At 36.4% G+C, this 22,551-nt stretch overlaps 1 protein-coding gene across 7 annotated transcripts in view; it reads right to left on the bottom strand.

The window, feature by feature from the left end:
- The window catches only part of LOC5576493 (atypical protein kinase C), a 454,102-nt gene that overhangs the window by 254,456 nt on the left and 177,095 nt on the right, over positions 1–22,551 (bottom strand). For 3 of the 7 annotated variants that reach the window (XR_002501629.1, XM_021851373.1, XM_021851374.1), the window contains exons 2-3: positions 20,158–20,701; positions 11,878–12,358 (exon numbers count right to left, since the gene is read on the bottom strand). The exons of the other annotated variants lie outside the window; for them this stretch is intronic. Coding sequence is in view for 2 of the 3 variants with exons in the window: in XM_021851373.1 (XP_021707065.1) it covers positions 11,878–12,358; positions 20,158–20,550 (874 nt within the window). In the remaining variant the exon portion in view is untranslated. The remainder of the gene's footprint in view (positions 1–11,877; positions 12,359–20,157; positions 20,702–22,551) is intronic. 7 annotated transcript variants of the gene reach the window in all.

Below are 22,551 nucleotides of genomic sequence, written 5' to 3'. Positions count from 1 at the left end.
GTTCTCGTTTTCACAGGGCCATCCTTCTGGGTACGCACACGTTCGTTTCGTCCGGTCATCCGGTTGAAAGCTTTCGGTCGTTATTTTTTTTTTGTCCGAGGAGGGCTGTTTCATTTGGGCACTCGTACAGACGTCCGGTGGGAGGGTTCTCACAAGACCACCAACGCATCACCATCAATTTCGACTCTTGCCACCCCGTCTGTTTTACTGTGGAGCATTTCCAAGCCAAAACGGAAATCGACCTTTTTCGAATTGAATGAAATGTTGTACATGTATTAGAAGCTATCTAATTTGATAATAGCCATAAAAATTTTGAAAAATTTCCTAGACTACTTTTCGAAAAAGACCTATCAAATAAAAGAATTCTTATAACTTGATAACTCAAAATAAATGCACCTTTTTGAAAAAGTTTCGGAAAATTACAAGGAAAATCAGAAAAAATACACCAAGAGAAAAATTATACTGAATTTCAATTAAATTATATTTTAAAACAAAACCTATCGATTTTTCAATATATCGTCTATCATGGATACACTATAATTTTTTCTCTAAATGTTTTTTTAATAGTCCTTGTTATTTTTTAAAACTCCTGTGAAGACACCATTTTTATGAAATGCATCATTTTTGTGTTATAAGTTTTCAAATTAGATAAATCCTGTCATAACAGATAGCCTCTAATACATGTGAAAATTTTTATCTACATTGAAAAAGTCAGTCTGAAAATACAATTTTCATTTTCGTTTTGAGCTGGAAACACTTTCTGACAGTACCTAGTGGAAAAAGGCTCGAAATGGTAAGTGCCTCAAATGGAGATGGCTTGGGTGGAGCCATACGCATCAACCGATGATGACGATTTCGTCGTGTTCGAGTGCGTGGGACGCGCAGGTGAAGATGATGATGATACATCACAGGAACGGAAATGCACTTGTGCATCTGTGGGAAAATTTTTCGAATGCTTACCAATATGCAACTACTTGATGAATCGAAGCCTTATGAAGCGAATGTTGACTGTATGAAAATATTGGAAATTCTTTTCATTCGCTCACAGAGAATCTTCATTAGGGTGCGGGTTATTTTCCGAAAGTTCTCAGAACAAGAACTCCGTGTGCTCTACTGAATTCAAATCACATAAAATGAGAAACCTGAAAGTTTGAGCCAATAATACAGCCATTCCATGAAAAACCGATCTAGTGAGTCACCGAAAATTTGCTATTTTGCTCTTTATCCGAAATAGAGATACACACTGTTTTTGGATTTTTTGATCAGGGTTACCATTTCCAAAATAGGGTGACCAGAAAAATCGCGACATCGCAAAATTTATATAAGGTACCGTGGGGTAAGTGGATACAGAAAAATCAACAGTCAACTTCATTGTTATGTACAGCTAACGTGAATAATGTAATTCAAACTTTTTTCTGTGGATAACAAATGAGGGACTAATACACTTCAAATCATTGATCATTTCGATTTTTCTGATTGTTATGTATTGAGTATGAGGGACTTCAAAATTTGCGCCAAATGATCCACTTGCCTTACCATGGTGGGGTAAGTGGATCACCAATAGAAAAAATCTGTTCTCAAAACAAATGTGGTGTAATTATGTATAGTAAGAATGATATTACTCTTGTTCTTGTTATTAGTGTTAGTAATGGTACATTTTAATACTTTAAATTTGAAAAGTATCTTTATTTAGTCAAAATATATTGAAAAATATGTATACATTAGTAATTCGAACAAAAACAATGTTAACTAGAATAATTTGAAGTAAATTCATCTATTTTTACACATAAGTTATACATACGTATTGAAGGATTATTTCTAACGATGTTTTTGAAAAAGACTCGTAGTTTGAAAACATTAGTTACACTTATTTTTGAATAACAAACTGAAATCTTTTTATTCTATTTATGAATATGTTTATATCATCTGTCTATAATTATTTATATGGTCAAATAAGGTACGTTAATATGCTTTAAATTGGAGAATCAGTATATTTTGCTCTTTTACAACTGAGCTTAGATGAACCACGAAAAGTTTGGTGTGAGTTTTGAAATTATTATATTTTCATATATATTTTTTATGTCAGAAAGGTTAAACAAAACTTTTAGGTGGATTTATTCAAATTCTCTAAGGTCAATTTTTTCAAATTTAAGCTGGGAATGAAAAAAAAATAAAGGAAAACAACATTTGCGGATATCAAAAATTTATTAAAATTCTTGTAAGCAGTCTGCCAATAAATGATAATAATACTTGATCCACTTACTCCATTCCATTAAAAAGTAGGGGTAAGTGTACCATGTACAATATATCGTTATATATTTATAGACATCACATATTTTTCATTGTGATTCGTTCAATTAAAGCTGAAATGCTCACCATGTGTCGAAAAAACTAATAGTATTCGATTTTAGACAGAGTTACAATGGATTTTTGATTGATGGAAAACAATTTTGAAATTAATCAATTTTTGCAGCTAACACGTTTGCTTGTGTTAGTGTACGTGTAGTACCAGATTTGCAATAGTATAAGTGTGGACGTAAGAATATAACCTAAAACGAAGCAATGGAGTGAAAACATTCAACATATTCAAGTATTTATGCTTAATATTGACGAATGATCCACTTACCCCGCTGATAAACTTCCCCCACTGTACCTTATTTTAAAAAATCATAACTTTTGAACCGCTTGATCGATTTTCAATATTCTTGGAAGAAATGAAAGCTATAGATTTAACTTTTCATGAAAAATATGAAATTTCACAAAAAAAAATATTTTTTTTTACATAAAAACATCAAAATTTTCCGTTTTCTCGCGTTTTGAAGGCCTTGGGACCAAGGGGCTGTTGCTGTTCTCATTTTTTCTTAAAAGTTCTGAAAATTTTACGTTAACTGTAATTTTTTTAACGATGTATGTTTTTTAGTTTTTGAGATATTTTTTTGTAAATAAAATTCAGTTATTTTTTATTGGCACGCACTGTAGGTCTCAGCGCATTGGATGTTTTATTTTTTTTTAAATCATAACTTTTGAACAGCTCAACCGATTTCTAATCTTTTTTTATGGAATGAAAACTTAAGATTTCAACTTTTCAAAAAATATAAAACTCCGATTTTTTTCATTTTACATGAAAATATATGAAAATTTCCTAAAAAACTAGAAATTTTTATATTTTTTCATATAAAAAAAACAATTTCAAAGTTTTATATATTTTCTAAAAAAAAAAAATGATTGGAAAACGGTTGAGCTGTTCAAAAGTTATGTTTTTTATATAAAAAAATCAATGCGCTGAGACCTACAGTGTGTGCCGATAAAAAATGACTGATTTTTTATTTTCAAAAAAATATATCTCAAAAACTAAAAAAAAAACATACATCGCTGAAAATTTGACAGTGAACGTAAAATTAACTGAACTTTTAAGAAAAAATAGAAACAGCAATAGCCCCTTGGTCTCAAGGCCTTCAAATCACGAAAAGAAACGTTTTTATATTCATGTGAAACCAATTTTTGTAAAATTTTATATTTTTCTTGAAAAGCTTTCATTTCATCCAAGAAAATTGAAAATCGGTCAAGCGGTTCAAAGGTTATGATTTTTTTAAATAAAAATTTTGCAATGTCACGATTTTTCTGGTCACCTTATTTCGGAAATGGTCACCCTAATCAAAAAAACCAAAAACACGTGTATCCTTATTTCGGATAAGGAACAAAATAGCAAATTTTGACGGAATTCGGTAACCCCCTAGATCGGTTTTCATGGAATGGCAGAATATTTAGATTTAGACGTGATGCTAGCGAATTTTAGATGAATTTTCAAGTTTTATAATATAACCATCAGTGAAGTTGATACAACTTTGTTGTTTTTTAACTACTTAGTATTCTTTTAGCACCATTATGGTCAATATTAAAAGGAAGCAGGGTGGCCACCAAAATCCAATTTTCAAATTCCCGCTTTTTTCCCGGTTTTCCCGGTATATTTTTCAGTATTTTCCCGGTTTTTTTGTGCTATTAAGGGGATTTTTATCAGTTTTTGCCCACTTTGGTAGCCTTTTTCTTAAAGCTATTGAACCCATATTTTTCAACAATGACGGATTTCACGCCAACTCGACACGCGATTGGCAGCACCCCTTCAGAATTCAATTAAACTTTCTGGATGTCAAAAGTATGTAAAACTAAGATACTTTGCATATTTTGTTTTTTCAAAATCGATCTAGACTAACATTTGGAAAGGGTCAAAGTTTTTTTTTACTTTTTTTTTATAAACCCGTATAACTCGAAAACGGTAAGACCTACAAAAAAGTGTTGTATGGGGGACTGTCGTGAAAGTTTTAGAGAAAAATATTGAAAAAATAAAAGCACATTTTCTACACTGGAAAAAAAAAAATGATTCAAAACTTTAAAGTCGATTTAAAAAAACGGCCACTTCAGATTTTGATCATCCTTAAGCAAAAAGTTTGGTAATTAAATTTACTAAAAGTCGTCCATACATTGCAAATTGGGCATATTTTAGAGAAAAAAGTTTTTCTAACATCGAATTTTTTAAGTCCCATAGTTTTTTTTTTTTTAGTTTTTTTATAAACCCGTATAACTCGAAAACGGTAAGACCTACAAAAAATTGTTGTATGGGGGACTGTCGTGAAATTTCCTGACGTTTTAGAGAAAAACATTGAAAAAATAAAAACACATTTTCTACACTGAAAAAAAAAAAATATTCAAAACTTTAAAGTCGATTTAAAAAAACGGCCTAATTTCTAAAACTTCAGGAAATTTCACGACAGTCCCCCATACAACAGTTTTTTTAGGTCTTACCGTTTTCGAGTTATACGGGTTTATAAAAAAAGTAAAAATAAACTTTGACCCTTTCCAAATGTTTGTCTAGATCGATTTTGAAAAAACAAAGTATGTAAAGTATCTTAGTTTCACTAAGTCTTCACACCCAGAAAGTTGCATTGAATTCTGAAGGGGTGCTGCCAATACCTTTGTCGAGTCGGCGTGAAATCCGTCAATACGCTTCTTGCTTAGGTGTATCTTACTGTCAAGAGAATTGCCCCAGATGCCAAAGTAAACCTTCCAGCGTCCCAAACAGTTAATGAGGTTGAAGATATTTCCACAATTTCTAATCCTTCGATTATTTCTTCATGAGAATGAAAGGTTTTCTAAACCAAATAAGTTTATGATGAAAAACAGGATAGATAAATAACTTTATTTGAGAGATTTACCGGCCGAGGCTGGCACATCTCTTGAAAATTAAACGAAGCTACACAAGTAAAAGCATGTATCTGTACTTTATTTATTTCTTATTCTTAGCATATATCATATTACAAGCTCTTATAAATAAAGGATTGTTTTCAATAACATCTGGACTTATTTTCAATGCGTTATTTTTGAGTGTTTAAATCTTCTAAAGTTTCTCAACTTCGATGTGAAACTTTAAGTTAAATAAATTATAGAGAAGTTCAAAAAATGTTATCTCTGACAGTAAGAGGAAATATTAAAAGTAAATCGAAACATCGTTAACCATTGGTAAAATAAAACATTTTAAAGAACAGTCAAGTCAAATCATTAATATTTAATAAGACATATTAAATGTACTATTAGTGGTGCACCTAAGGGAAAACAGCTGAAACTGTCTGATAAAATCATAAAATATGTGATTTTAACTAAATGTATGAAATTACGATTTATTCAAAAATTCCCTGCAAAAACCCTTGCACCAATATTAGGAACAGTGTTCCTTTAGTGGTGGTATGTTTTAAGCATGGTTCCTTCAACGGCGCAATCCATTTTTTTTTGTATGCTATTCAGTTGGAGCTGCCTGACAGCTTAACTTGTCAAGGCTGAACCCTCGGTCTGGCTTTTGCCAAGTTTCCCCTCTACCAGGACCAATCAAAGCTGTTATTTTAAATAAACAATTTTTAATGATTTGTAAGTTTAGAGCTCAAAGATGTTCGTTCAAAACCGATTTTCCCGGTGACCGCTTCAAATTCCCGGTTTTTCCCGCTTTTTTCCCGATGGATTTAAATTCCCGTCTTTTTCCCGCTTTTCCCGTTTTTCCCGGTTTGGTGGCCACCCTGAGGAAGGGTACTGTTGAGAACTCACGAAGCAATCTGATGAGAAACCAGGAAGAACTTTGATAAGTTTCCCGGGAAGGTTTCTGGTGAGAATCCTGGAAGGATTTGGATGAAAATCCAGATGAAAGTCCTGAAATGTTTCTAATGAGATCCCTGGAAGGATTTTTTTTTCTATCTTTATTAACGAGATTTTTAGCCCTGGGCTAGTTCATCTCGGGACCAGCGGCTTTACTTCCCTTCCGAAGGAAATCGTCACTGAAATTTTTTGTGACTATCTCGGGGATGGGATTTGATCCCAGGTCCTCGGCGTGAGAGGCGTGTGTTATAACCACTACACCAGGTCCGTCCCCATCCCTGGAAGGTTTCTGATGCAAATTCTGGAAGGTTTTGATCAAAATCACGGAAGGATTCTGATGAGAATATTGGAACGATTCTGATAAGAGTCCTGGAAGGATACTGATGAGAATCTAAGAATGATTTTGATGAGAATCATAGATTTATTGAGAGAATGTTCCTAGTAGGATCTTGATGAGAATTCTAGGAGCATTCTGATGAAAACCCTACTTTTTGGTTTCGGGAAATCAATGCTTTGTTTTTGGAATTCCTAATATTATGGAGGGTGCTTAGGAGAATTGTAGAAGAATACTGTTGAGAATTCACAAAGCATTCTAATGAAGAATCCAGGAAGGATTCTGATAAGAGTCCTGAAAGGTTTCTGGTGAGATTTCTGGAAGGTTTTAATCAGAATTTTGGAAAGATTTGATGAGTGTTTTGAGTTTTGAGAGTTTTGAGAGCATCCTGGAAGGATGCTGATGAGAACCCCAAAAAGGATTCTGATGAGAATGGTAGAACTATTATGAGGAGAATCCATGATATACTTGATCCTTGAGTAGAATCTTGATGAAAATTCTAGAAAAGAATCTGGTGAGTGTCCTGTAAGCTTTCCGATCGAATCTGAAGAGAACCTTGGATTCTAATGAGTGCTCTGAGAATCCTGGAGAGATTGTGATGACTCACGAAGCATTCTGATGAGCATCCAGGAAGGATTCTGATGAGAGTCCTAAAAGGATTCTGATGAGATCCATGGAAAGATTTAATGAGAATTCTGGAAGGATTTGATGAAAGTCCTGGAACGATTCTGATGAGAGTCCTAGAACGACACTGTTGGGAGTCCTGGAAGGATGCTGATCAGAATCCAAAAAGGATTCTGATGTAACTCGTATAATTATTGTTAGTTGAGTCCTAGTACGATATTGATGCGAATTCTAGAAGGATTCTGATGAGAATCTAGGAAGAGTTCTAGTGAGAGTCCTGTAAGCTTTCCGATCGAATCTGTGGAAGGTTTCTGATGAGAAACCTTCAAGGGTTGGAAGGATTCTGATGAGAGCTCTTGGATTTTGATGATAATGAGAATTCTGGGAAGGAATCTGATGAGAGTCTTGTAAGCTTTCCGATCGAATCTGATGAGAACCCTGGGTTCTGATGAATGCTCTGGGATCCGATGGGAATCTTGTAGGGATTTGATGAGAATCTTGGAGGGAATCTGATAAGAATCCTGGACAGATTCTGATGATTCGCGAAGCATTCTGATGAGAATCCAGGAAGGATTTTGATGAGATTTCCTGGAAGGATACTGCTGAAAACTCGCGAAGCATTTGTATGAGAATCCAGGAAGGTTTCTGATGAGAGTCCTGAAAGATTTCTGATGGGATTCCAGGAAGGTTTCGATGAGATGTCTAGATGAATTTGATGAGAAAATTGGAACGATTCTGATGAGACTCCTGGAAAGATACTGTTTGGATTCCTGAGAATCGTAGAAATATTATGAGGAGAATCCTAGTAGGAGCTTGATAAGAATTGTAGAAGAATTCTCATAAGAATCTAGGAAGGAATCTGGTGAGAGTCCTGAAAGCTTTCCGATCGAATCGGTGGAAGATTTCTGATGAGAACCCTGAAAGATTTAATGAAAATCCAGGAAGGATTCTGATGAGTGTAGGAGTCGATGGAGGTTGAGTGCGTTCTATGTTAGATGATGATTCAACCCAAGATCTTGCAGTGGGGGTGGTATTGCCTGGAATTGCAGGCTGGGAGACCCCTTCCAAGCCAACGATAACAGGACCAGGACGACGAGGATGGCAGGAAACAGTTGAAGCAGCAGGTCCAGTGAAATCGGTAAGCGAGTATGGCACGACTGTTACGAGGCCAGAAGGGATTCCCATCATGCATGGTTTCGGGCGTCCTGGTGGTCCAATGCTCCTTAAACTTCCATGCTCAAAAAGTCCGTAGGGCGTTTTGTTTGAGGTTGTAACGTTGAGGATAGGCTGACTACTCGTGGCAGGTTTTTTGCACGGTTGTCTTCAAATTGCCTGAACCGGATGTGTTCGGGCCATGAATCACCGGCAAAAGCTTTGTCTTTGAACTTTTCGCTTATGCCGACTTTGAATTAATTCCTTTAGGAATTAATTTGACCACCTTCAGTTCCACGCTGGCCGGTAATGCCAAACATTCGGTAACAAATGTTGATGCCTTCCGAAGTGGTCGGATTGAAGGCAGATAAGAAGATAATCCTAGAAGGATTGTAATGAAAGTCCTGAAAGGATAGTGATTAGAGTTCTGAATGATTTTTGGTGATAATCCTTTTTTTCTAGTTCGTTCAATTGAAGCTCAAGGTCGTTTTTTTCATTTAAGTGTATACAATTAATTTTTTCAGTGCTCGGTACGTCGGTCATAATTTATTGATTTCATGTGAATCCAGAAAGGCTTGTATAAAAAACTCATGAAGGTTTCATAAAAAAAAACTCTCGGAAGGTTTTTTAAAGACACTTGGAAGTTTTCTTATTTGATTCCTAGAAGGATGATGATTTGAATCCTGGAATAATGCTGATAAAATCCTGGAAAGACTTGAAAAGAATCTTAGAAGAATTGTAATAAGAATCTTAGAAGCATTCTAATAATAATCATAGTAGGATGCTAATTAATAGGTTTTCAATAAGAATCATATTTGGAAACTTAGGAAAAACAAGCCGCACCCTACTCTCGCAGTTGCCCCGAGAACCACATATCGCCGCTCATTTTCGTCGTTCTTCCTTTCACAGACCCCATAATGAACCTCCAGGGATCGGTATTTTTCACGACAATTGGTGCTGCCGGCATTGTTTTCTCGGTGTCAGATAGCGAGGGCACGACAAACGGAGGAAAAAATGCCCCCAAAAAACAGTCGTAAATAACCACCATCACCACTGCCATCAACCGGGTCGGGCCGATGGCTTCTGGCAACAACATTTTCCAGCGAATTCTATTTCGTTTCGACCGCAAACTAAGGGAGATGAAGATGGTGCTGAAGCTTTCCGAACAACAACAATTCTCGCATACCTGGCATCTGACTATGTGCCGTCACAAACAGAACATCGCCTCTGGGTCTTGGGCACCAAAGAGGAAAATATGCGGCCCAATTCCGAATAGTAGATCATATCAAAATAAAATCATAAATTTATCATATTGAGATATAATTATCTCTTGTTGAATTAATATTAGTATGACAATTTTGCTCCAATCTTTCAAAACAAGATTTTATCAGAATGTGTTACAATTCATTTTATGACAAATCTTGTTATAGCTGGAACAGAATGTTCAAGTGTACCAATAGCCTCAATGGTAGAGGTGTCAGGTGGTTTTGTACATGTCTCGGATCGATTCCCGGTAATGACTCGATTTTTTTTTTAAAGATAAAACTTTTTTTTCCTAGTTTATTAACTAGTTGGTTTGGGGCCTTCCTTAGCCGAGTGGTTAGAGTCCGCGGCCACATAGCAAAGCCATGCTGAAGGTGTCTGGGTTCGATTCCCGGTCGGTCCAGGATCTTTTCGTAATGGAAATTTCTTTGACTTCCCTGGGCATAGAGTATCATCGTACCTGCCACACGATATACGAATGCGAAAATGGCAACTTTGGCAAAAAAGCTCTCAGTTCATAACTGTGGAGGTGCTCATAACACTAAGCTGAGAAGCAGGTTCTGTCCCAGTGAGGACGTTAATGCCAAGAGGAGGAAACTAGTTGGTTTCTACAAAAATATTGTAACAAAATATGTTACAATTTTAATATGCTTAAGTGCAAAATTTTAGTTATTTTCAAAACATCTTGCATCTAATCTATAACAATCGTAACAAAAAATAACCGTAACAAAATAACGTATCAAGTTATGATTCTGAGGTAGTCGGGATAGCCTGTCATAACCGGAAAAGAAATGTAGCTCCAGTGACCTTCCAACCGATGGGAGCGTAAATCGTGGGTTTTTTTTGTCTTGTTGCTCTTGCTGCTGTTTCTCCGTTTATTGCACCTGCCTTTTGGCAAATAAACAACCAACGGGAACTGTGAGATAAATTGCGAAGGCGGTAATTGCACGATGATATGAACGGAGCTAGCACGCACTGCTGGGGACCAATTTTTGGTAAAGGTGGAAGGATATTCGCTCTGAGGAGCCATGTTGGCTCCTTGATGGGAGAAATCGATTTCATGAGCAATCTGCTCATTCAACAAAATGGTCCACAAAAATGGAGCACGGAACATCCAGGAGCAGAATAATTCCATCAAGGTCGAAAGAACAGCAAAAAGAAACATAAATCTAGCTGCCGCAGTACATCGCCGTGAGTAAAAGATTCAACTTATTTCATTGCCATGGTAGGAGCTAAATGGCTCCGAAGAAGAGGTGCTCTAAATAACATGTCAAACGCTTCGAAAAAAAAAGATTCGAAATGGTTCTAAAGCGAAGCTCAATGCGCTTGTAAGTTTAGGAGCTGAACAGCTCAACTCCAAAGCATGTTTTTTTAACGAATGATTGTTATTAGTTGGACAGTATTTGGAGCTGGACGGCTCGCGAGAGGTAATTTTATATTAAAAGTGTTTATTGGAACTAGGATCAATATATAACTGCATATCCCAAATTACCATACACGACAAAATAACAGCTAATACAAACATATTAATGATAAGAGCTCAAAAGCTCACAGTTATATCAAATATGTTACTGAATTTTATATAAAAAACAGATCTGTGGTTTGAAAACCTTATTGATTATTAGCTGAAAAGCAAATATTTATTATATTAACCCTCTAATACCCAAATTTTTATTTTCGATCTAAATATTATTTTTCGTTATCTAAAATCATTCTATACACGGTTTGGGCAATGATTTATTTTTCTTCGCAAATTTATGAATTTTGTTTTTTGATTTTTATTATTTTTATTTTTGAACATCCCTATCCTTTTCAATTTTTTCTTGAAGCCTCTTCTGGTAACTGATTTTTGACAATAATAAAAATTTGAGTTTTTACTATACTTTTAAAATATGATTTTTTTATTTTTTTTCTGGAACATATTTTATTTTCCGTGTAACTAACGGAAAAACAGATCTGAAATCATTTCAATACCACCAGGCTCTTCTTCTGTGATAGGTTGATCGTAGAAAAATATATAAGGTACGTTTTTTTATAATACACGTTAAATGAATCCCAGGCATTTGTAGGTTATATAAGAATACAATTTTTCAAACAATTTTCAATAATACAAAAAAGTTTCAAAAATCATAAAAAACTTTTTTATATGCGTGTTATGAGTCAAGGTTTAAGCCAAAAATAAAATCATTTTAATTTCCGAGCTACGAAAAATTACACAAAATTCCAAAGTGTACCCCGTCTAAAGGCGGGGTTGGGTATTAGAGGGTTAACTGAAAAAAACTTAACATTTCGAAAAATTATGAAATCTTCGCAAATTCATAATCGAAAATTTAAATCATACAGATGTTTCCCGAACCCCCACTCACCTGTAGCGTAGGCCGGCTCGATTTCGTCCTCGGAGTGCATCTGCGGCGGTGGCACCACCGGTATCTTCACCGGAATCGGCAACGGCATCCGGTCGTAGTGCGAACACTCCACGTACTCCAGCCCCGCCCCTTGACTTCCCCCCAGTATACCCATCCCGCAAATGCCCATACTGCTTCCGATGATCGATTCCCGTCCTCCACCGCCACCTCCCCCGCCGCTCCCAGGTCCAGCACCAGGACTAGATCCGGATCCGGACCCATGGGCCGAACCGGAACCTCCCGTCGAACCCGGACAGGAACCCACCCGACTCAGGGTCCGCGGCGTATCCGAAGTCGTCATGTAGTGATGCGTATGGGGATGGGGATGCGGAACCGCGTAGTCTCCGGTGTCCCGCAGGGAAGTTCCCCTCGTCAGGGTATTGCCGGCCGACTGGATCGAAGGCTGCGCCGCCCGGCAAATGATGTCCGACAACTGGCTGGCCTGGAAGGGAGTCGCCATGGTTGTATGACGAGCAGCAACAGCAAGTTAGATGGCGAATTGTGGGAATTCAGATATGGAAAGGGAATAGGTTTCCATTGAGGTCATTGCTATAGTCCAATGATAAATTAATGCCATTTCTAGAGGATTGTGCGGCAGCTGAAGCGGCGACAATCCCAACCTGCTCAAGCCCGAGAAATTCGTCTTCGGAAATTTCTGATCTTTGTTTAGTCAAAGAAGCATTTCCAAAGAATAATTTCATGTATTTGCGCAATGAACAACTTATCCTTTCTTGATACTTTGTAACCACTTGGAAAACTACCCTCATTGTTTTAGTGCGATTTAATAAAACGTTTTTTTTCTCCAGTAGAACCAGGCATGCATGTAGTTTCCAAATGTGATAGCCAGTGTCCATTTATTACGTAACGCTAAAATTGACCATTTCTACAAATTCCTACACGATAATTGAAGCGACTTGTAAAAAAATCTCTATTGAATACTTGTTCGTATTTCTTTAGAAATTTAAAAATAATCCAATCTGAGGTCCAATCCGTTTTTAAATGAAAAACATAAAACAAAATGGTAAAATTTTAATTTACACCTTCCAAAGGTGAGCTGAACGGGTTAAGTGACAAAACGTCGAAATTCAAAACATCGAATGCTAAAACGTCGAAAAGAAAACACGTCGAAAGGAATGAATTGAAAAGGAACGAGAATTTCTTGACAGAATGATTCACTTCCGGAAGAATAAATAATTCGACATTTTTTTCCTTTCGACGATACTCCTTTTTCGACGTTTTGGAATTCGACGTTTGTCTTTCGATATTTTGTCCCTAAACCAGTTCAAAGAACATGAAGTTTGTATGAAAAAAATCGATGAACCATATGAGTGACGCTCTGGTCAATAAAAAATCTTTGGTTAGTGACTTGACGATTCTTCTATCCAGACTGCAACAATCTATGAGTCATTTTGTTAGGAAACAAAAAAGTCAGAGCACTTTTATCTCAATGTATTTCTGCGTAGCTGCCCTAATGCTTACAGGAAAATTTGAAGAAATTTCCTGAGAAATCTGTAGAGCATTTGCTGGATGAATTGATGGAGTAATAGCTGGAGAAATTTTTGAAGAAAATGTTGCAGAAGTCTTTTGAGAGATTCCTGAACGAATATTCGCAAAAATGTTTCAACGACTCCTGATGGGAGCCTTCAAGGAAGACCTGACAAATTCTTGCTATCATGACTTCTTTGAAGAATTTCTTGGAATGAATTATTGGATGCATCCACGAAAAACGTTACTAGAAGTATTGCTGAATAAAAAAGACGGACATTCCTGAGAGAAATTCAGAAGGAAAGTGCAGGAGATTTTTTTGTATGAATCCTTGAAGGAACACGAAGAGAAATCCCTAGATGAATTCGTAGTCCGTAAAAAGACGTATTGAAGAGTAACTGACAAAACTGGAAAATTTTACTGCATTTATTCTTGAAGAAATCTGAGAAAAAAATCCAACAGCAATCGCATGCAAGATTCCTTTAAAAATCTCTTAAAGGAAAGTTTGTAGAAGTTTGTAGGTAAATTCTTCCAATCGATTATTTCTAATAAACCTGAAAAAAATTCTGGAATCCTGAATATAATTTTAAAAAAGCTGGGTAAAAAATTTTGGTAAAAAATTTATAGTAAAATTCTTATAGAAATACTTGAGAAATTTCTGGAGATTTTCCTTGAAAAACACCACACACGAAAAAAAATTAGAATTCATGGAAGAATCATTGGATAATTTGGGCGAATACTCAATGAGCAATTGATTGAGGAAAACCCTGAAAAAAAAAAATCTTTTAAAAATCCATGGAGAAATTCATGAAAGTATCCAAGAGGAAATTTTCGAAAAATAAACCCAAGAAAATCTTTGGAGAATTCGATTCTATACATGAACAAATTTAAAAGGCTTTAGAACATTCGATTAAATGACACTTGGTCAAAAGTTAGTTTTGTCGAAATGCTTTAGAAATTTCATCGAAAGTCATATGGTCGAACGGAAATTTGGTCAAAATGGTTGATTGGAAAATCATTTGGTCTAATAAACAACTTTGACATTTGATAAAAAAAAAAATATTTGGCGAGCTTCCTGACCTTTAAAGAATTTAATCATTTTATGAATTATTCATAGGTTACTACGTTTTAGCATGTTGTTGCTTTTTCAATAGTACACCTGATTATTTTAAATAATATCATTCTCTAAATATTGTTGGATATGAAAATGAGAAGCTTTATTTCTTAAAATATCCAAATTTATTACACCAATATTTGTGTGTTATTTTGAAACGCTGTGAACGTTATGAACAATGAATAATTATTTGTTGATTTTTTTATTATTTATAAACGTTGCTTTGTAATTCATTGCTAATTGTCTATTGAAATATTATGCTCTATTAAATTAGCAATTTTTTTTCAATTCTCTCTATCGCAAACTCCTAAAGTCTATAGCAGCTTTTTAATTAAGCTCTTTTGAATTAAGGACCTTGAGGCATTCGGCCTTTGGTAACATTTTAAAAATTACTTGATTCCCTCCATGACTTTGGCACTAGGAGATGTCATAAAAAAAATGTAGACTTTTTATACGAAAAATCTTGTGGCTGTTGGTTGACTGTTGATGTAGCTTACGATTCGTCAAATAAGTGCGACTTTCAGTTCAACTATATTACTGGTAAACATGTGGTTCTGTGTGTCAATTGCAGTAATTGAGGTTTTAAAAATCAACCTACATTAATTTGAGATCAGCTCGTCCCAACTCACCCGGCTTGGTGGTTACCCGACTAGCTGAAACTATCAAAATTATAACTTGATGTGTTATTTAGTTTGTTAACACCGATTGTTATAGATTAGATGCAGGATGTTGTTAAAATAACTAAAATTTTGCACTACAGCATATGATAATTATAACATATTTGAATAGAAATCCATTAGGGTAAAAACTATACATTTTTACTCATTTTTCGGGTAAATGTTTTTGAGTTTGTATGTCTATTTTTAGAAAATGACAGAAATGAAAGAAAAAAAGTTTCATACTGTTTAAAAAAAAAACTATGTCTAAAACGGGAATCGAATCAAGACACGTACCGCTCCACCGGGATGGGCCAGACGCCCCTACCATTGAGGCTATTGGTAGGGGAATTAGGGGCATAATGGACACGTTAAGCAAATATTCGTTTTAAGACCATAAAATGGCAATGTTTTCAATTTACTACCGGTTAGTATTCAAGTTTGATGTTAGTTCAACGTGCTACAATCATTCATCATAATAAAAATAATACCATATGTCAGAAAAGCGAGATAGAAAATTAGGTCGAAAACAAGGCTGGTAAAAAGGTATCGGGGCAAAATGAACACTTGCGGGAAATTTAGTGATTACAACCCGAGCAGGTGAAAAAAGCTCAGCAATAGCTAATTTTGATATGGACATCTAAAAGTGATATTAACTTGATAGATATAAGAGATAAAAGATCTGAAAATGATATCTAAAATTTACTCCTAGAATATCATTAGCATATCATATTTAGCTTTTGTAAGATCTAACCAATATCAGCGAGCTATTCATTTGATCTGCAAACATCAAATTTTGATATGGCTTAGAAGTTCCAGGAATAAAATTTAGATATTATCTTCAGATCTTTTATCTCTTATGTCAATCAAATCAATATCTCGATTTGATGGTCAGAACTTCGCTTCTGCTCGGGAATATATTTAATGACAGCCAATCGTTCCGATATGTAAAAACACTCTCCCTCAATCGTAATATCTAAAAAGAACCTTTTCTGGTTTCGTCACTTTGCTAAAAAATTAGATTCTTCCACGGGCTTCCTTACATGCCAATTTGAAACTGAAAAAAACTTTAAGTCAAATTTTTAAGAACAATGGAAGCAAAACATAAACTTTTATGCCGTCAAACATTTCAAATGCAATACAGATTTCATGCAGTACGTGAACTTTTGATGAAATATGCATATTCTCAGATATTGAAGGGGTGTCCATTTCGCCCCGTATGTTCATTATGCCCCTAATCCCCCTACACTTGAAGTAAAGGGTGATACAAGCTCAACTCGTTCTACGTTTCCTCGTCTCATATGAACATGGACTTGGTGTTTTTAAATTTGATTTCACGTCTGAGCTTAAACAACATGACGTCACAGTTAGTGACGCAAATAAACGACAAACTTACTCGTTTTGGGTAAATGTTCTTCATACAACGAAACACAATCATAATATGTCCTGTTATCATAACAACCTAAGATATAATTTTGTTATAATGACGAATGTAGCTTAAATTCTGTTCCAGTTATAACAAGATTGTAACAAGATTTGTTATGATTTTTGTAACATTATATGTTATAAAATGATATGTAACATATTCTGATATAATCATGCTATGAATCATTGAAAAACTAAAACGTCATTGTGGGCTCCGTAGCCGTGCGGTTAGTGTCACCAGGTACTTAGCCGCATCGTGCTAATGAGTGTGGGTTCGATTCCCGCCTCAGACCGGAAAACTTTTCGTCAGGAATGTTGTCCGACTGTGCCACTGGGCGTTGCATGCTAGTCCGTTGTCTAGTATGGTGCTTCCTCCAAAGGGCAACATGCCCACTGGAAGCATTAACGTGTCCGTGTCTTTATATCTAAATTTCATCAACGAGAGATATTTATATCTCAATATGATATATTTATGGTATAATTTTGATATGATCAGCTAGTCGGGTAGATGGCTTATAGCTTGTTCAAGAACTTTCACCGGTTGATGTACGGCAGTGGACTTCTAAACCCGAAAAATATTTTCCCCATTTTCTTGCACTACGACCGAACGTACTTTCGACTAAACATCATTCGCACAAACGTTATTTCGACCAAATACCATAGATTCCTCTTTTCGACAAAGTGCCCATCCGACGAAATGTCCGTTAGACCAAACATACTTTCGACTAAACGTCATTCGACCAAATGCCATGGATTCAATTCAAAAAGGGCCTTGAAAAAATAGCTGGAATATTCAAATAAACTATCGCATAAGACCTTGGAGCTACTTCTGAATACATCTTCAAAGAAATCCCTTGAGCAATTTCTAAGCAACCGCTGGAGTGATTTCGAAAAGAATGCTTGAAAAAAGTCAATTAAACTATTGTTATTATTATTATCATTATTATCGAGACTTTGAGCTATTGGCTGGTTCGATCAGGCCATAAAAGATTATTTAGAGAAATGAGGAATCGCTGAAAAAGAACTTCAGAAACTAATAAAAATCCATGAGAAATCTGACATTCAAGGGATCATTAGTGTTTAGGACCGCGAGAGCAGTTTATGGAAGAATCTGTGGAGTAACTCATGTAGGATCCTCTGTAGAAACGCTTACAAGAATCCCAGAAATATTTTCAAGCGAAAATCGTGGAGAAATGATTTGAAACAATCAATGAAAACCTCCAGTAAAACTATTGGAATATCTGTGAAACAATTTATAGAGAAATCCCCAAGAATCCTTGAACATATTTCTTTGAGAAAAAGTTCAAGGCATAACCCAAGTAGAATTCGTGGATGAATACATTATCGAATAAAAAAACATAAAGAAAATCTCTAAAGAACCTCTGGAAAAACTTCTGATGAACTTCTTAGAGAAATCGCTATAGAAATTACTGAAGTGATTCCTGTGGGTATTCTCGAAATAATTTCTGGAAAAATTAGTATAGGAATGAAGAATCCTTAAGGAAACCTTGGAATCAAACCTCGATTTTTTTAGAAGCATTCGACCAACTTACTGAAGCATTTTTAGTGGATTTTTTAGACAAATGGCGGAGTTTTTACAGAACACCTGGCAGAATACTTAGGAATAATCTCTCAGAAGAATCTCTGATGCAAAACATGGTGGAATTATTGTAGGAATGTAGATGTTGATGAACGGATCTTTGTAGGAAGTCTAGGATAACTCCCTCAAGAAATCAATGGAGATACCCTTCAAGAAATTTCCGAAGACACCCATGGAGAAGTCCTGGGAAAAATATGGAAAAAAATCTAAGAAGTATTCCATGATCAATTTCAGCAAAAAATCAATTTAGAAGTTTCTTCAGCAATGCCTTAAAAATTTCAAAATCTTTTGTTCGTAAAAATATTGGACTTGAATTATTGATTGACGTGAATATACAAAACCGACTACGCGGTACTGATCGACGTACACTCAGGCAAATGGACTAACGATAAACAAAGGAACCCCCACAAGAAATCGGATTGAAATTCATAAATTTGCCTTATGAAACCAGAATTTGAAAACAAAAAGTGTTTTCGCTCAACCTGGAATCGAACCAAGAACCTTGCGATCGATAGGCCCGAGCGTACACCACGCGCCTATCGACGCTTTGATGTGGAGTGATGCTAAAACGATACATAAAGCGTTCGTATTGCAATAATCGCAAATAAGGCAAAATGTATGAAATTCGATAGTCCAGTTCGCTGCGTGTATGACGCGATACCTTATTCGGCGACGAGCGACGACACTGTTGTTTGTATTCCACCCACTGATCGCGCTACGCTGGATTCTCAAATTTCTCAAACTTTCATCACAAGCGCATGGAAGAATGGTAGTCGAAGAACTGTCAAAACGTAACTGGATCAAAAAAGTAGTGATTAGAAATCAAGTGTAAACTGAATACATAACTTTTTGTGTTTAGTTCATCTTCCGTGGTGCTTTCTTTGCTTCAGGATTTCGTTTTTACTACCACTGAAAAAGATCCATCTATTGCCTTTTCAGTTTTGAATATCGCCCTATTAGGAAAAAATGGCAAGTCAAATTGTCCCATAATGACTAGTAACCGCATATCAGTCACACTACTGAACTCCGCACTGTGTAACACAAAAATGAACCATGTTCTGATCATCTTTATATTTTTCTCGGATAGATATCATAGTGAAAATCAAATTGTAAAAGTTTCATTAAGATTGAAACATGTTCAAATCTTCTGGAATATTTTGAATATTCGTATGGAAAACGAATTTGTGAACATCAAAGTCGATTTTCTCAATGCCTACTTTTTACAGATAAGACTGACTTGCGATTCACTACAGTATACACCAGAATATCTCCGGAACCATGTGCCCACATTCTGAATGGCAACTAAAAACATGACCAGTTCTATTAGTGGTAAAAATGGTAAAACCATTCAAGAAATAACGGAGAAACAGTCAGGTCTCCTATAATACGATGCCACCCACTTTCCTCCTACCGCAATTTCTAAGCTGTTTCTATAGGGATGAACCTGAATTTTTGTTTATAGCTGACACATAGTTTGAACATATTACCTACCGAGTTTCACCTTAATCGATTGGATGACAGCTGAGAAAATGCGGTGGGCGTGAAGTGGGTGGCAGTGTCTGATAAGAGACCTGACTACGAGTCGTTTTTCGAATGGTCAAAACTGACCAAGAAAGGATAAAGCCCTCAACGCAATGACAGCGGAATGGCAACGGAAACGGAACCAGTTCGGCCAACATGAACAATAATGTACTTGTCGACTTGAAGTCGGTTTACTTTTGATCGATGACAGCTACGTTCAAATAGTATGATTCGAGCAGCCAGAACCGGTTCCGTACCGCTGTCATTGCGTATGGACCTTATGGGTTAAGGTTTCCGAATCGGTCCACAACCAATTGTACCGATTCGGGGACCCGAATCGACGCCGAACAGCTCTCCCTCCCCGCACCGAATTCTCCATGGCTTTTTTTCTTAAAGCACTAAGCGACACACCAAGCAAGGGGTGGTCAACATCGATCTACCTGTGGACTATCAAGTGACTGTCGACGTGAGTACGTGCAAACCGGAGTGCAGGGCAAGTCCGGTGGAATTTGCTCGATGAACTGGGGACTGTGGCAAGGACTGTGACAAGGACTGCCGCAAACTTGCTGCTGCTGCTGTTGTTGCTGTTGAATCGGTTGCTGCTGTTGCTGAATTGGTTGCTGCTGGGGCGGAACCGGTGGCGGAGGTTCCGCCGCCTGTGGGCAACTGTTCAGGCACTGCGTCGACTGCTGGTGCTGTGACTGAGCCAAACTATACTGCTGGTAGTTCTGATTCTGGTAGGGATATTGCTGCTGCTGCTGTTGCTGTTGGGTGTTTCGCCGCGGGGACCGACCCCGATCAACGGCCGTCGCACTCCAATAACCCCAGGCCATTGCGCCGAGAACTTAAAACCCCTCCGAGACGCGAGATGAGCACTTTTTCCCGAACTTTCGATATTACACCGTCGACGGCGACGACGACGGAAACTTTTAGATTCGCACTTTTTCTTCGGGGCACAATACACTCTTCTTCAAGGCGAGGGTGCTGAAATGAGAGACAGAAAGGGAAATTTGCTTTGTTGGTTGTCTGGGTCGGTGGCCAAGATGGTCCGGGCCCGGGGGTGATGGCAACTTGTTTAAGCTCATCATCAACACCACCGCGTGGGCTTTCCCCGGACGCCACGCCCTTTGGATGGAAACCGGAGAGATGATGCGAAGCAGCGCCCTCTGGGGGCTGACGATGTTATTAGATCGGCGGCTACGCAGAACACATAAATTAAGGGGTAATGAGGCGAACTTTGGTGGGTGGCTGCGCTCGCTGTTAGTTTGCCCGCGCGCCTTTGCCTTCCCCATGCCTTCTAATATTTTGGCATTGGAGCAACAGCTTAGAAGGGAGATGAATTATGTTTCATTGGAACGTGCTTCGGTAGCGGGAATTTCAACAGCCAATATTTGGATGCCGATTATTAGTCTGGCGTCTGCGTGGGTAGAAACATTCGAGTGGAATTAATTTTCGAGGAAATTGATCACTCGTCGCTAGTTTTGTGTAATAGAAAGAATAATAAAGTCATTGGAGTCTAAAGGACTAATATAGACTCAAACAATTTATGTATTCTATGATTTGATTTATTGTATGTGATGCATGGGAAGTTCAAAGTGATCTTTGTAAGATGTTTGTAACTCCGCAGTTTATGGAACTTTGATGCAATTCTTAGACTCTATTGTTATGCTGCTTCTTCTTCTTCTTCTTCTTCTTCAGGGTGTCTACTCGTTTAGCAAAATGAAATTCCCTGATATTTCCAGGTTTTATAAAAATAATTCCAGGTTCAAGAAATACTGTAATTTTATTATCTCAAACAAATTAATGAACGGAACCTTGCATCAGTATGTGTCTTCGTGAAAGTATTTTTTTTTTTGTACAGATTATGTACCATTCATTTCCATCGGTCATTTGGATAACTTAGACAGCTTCATGGGCGCTAAATTAAACTTTATTTGGATATGTGGCAATATATCTACAATCTAAATTAACACAAATAATTCGTAAAACTTTTGAATCCCGGATCCATTTTTTTTATGATAGAAACACGAATTAACAAGCCCCTGGGTAATCGCGTTCGACCGTATAACATTTGACTGTGGTAATATGATTAAATTATAAATGTTTGCATTTCATTCGAAAAAGTTCTAAATTAGTCATGATTGTTACGAAATTTTGAACTGATTGTTGTTCAAGTTCCAGTTTACTTTTCGAAAAAGAAATTTCTGATGTTAAATATTTTCCAATAATTTTAAAAATGAATAAGTTTCTTGAAAATATGAAATTTAGAAACCTCTTTCCAGGAAAAAAGAGATTAAAAAGTACCCAAAAAGAGACCGAAAAGAGACAAAACAGTAATCAAAAACCGAAACCTAACAGGAACCAGGACAAAATAGTTTAATCAGACCAGACATTTCTCTGAAAATATTTTTTCAAACTTTTTTTTTCAAATATTTTTTTTTGCGACTTTAAGACGACATACTAGCACATCTGGTATATGCCAGTAAAGGACAAACATTCATTGATGTATTACGACGACATTACGAAAGGGATGGATTCATATCTATATTTAAGATATTCACTCTCCAAAAATTTTCCTAAGGAATTCCTCAAAAAATTTTGTTTTTTATATCTAAAAATAGAACCAAGATTATTCCGTACATTATCACAAAAAATACCACAAGGCTTTCATCAGAAATTCCTTCACATATTATTTCAGATATTTTTTGTGAAAAAACCCTTAGTCCTCGAGGATTTTATCCGGTGATTTTTCAATTAGTTTTTTCTAGAACATCCTCCAAGACTCCCGTTTAAAACATGTTGTAATATTCAACTAGAAACTTCTCCAGATGCCT

The sequence above is a fragment of the Aedes aegypti genome, chromosome 3 (assembly GCF_002204515.2).
Source record: "Aedes aegypti strain LVP_AGWG chromosome 3, AaegL5.0 Primary Assembly, whole genome shotgun sequence".
NCBI classification, from domain to species: domain Eukaryota; kingdom Metazoa; phylum Arthropoda; class Insecta; order Diptera; family Culicidae; genus Aedes; species Aedes aegypti.
This window is presented reverse-complemented; position numbering and strand designations above follow the sequence as displayed.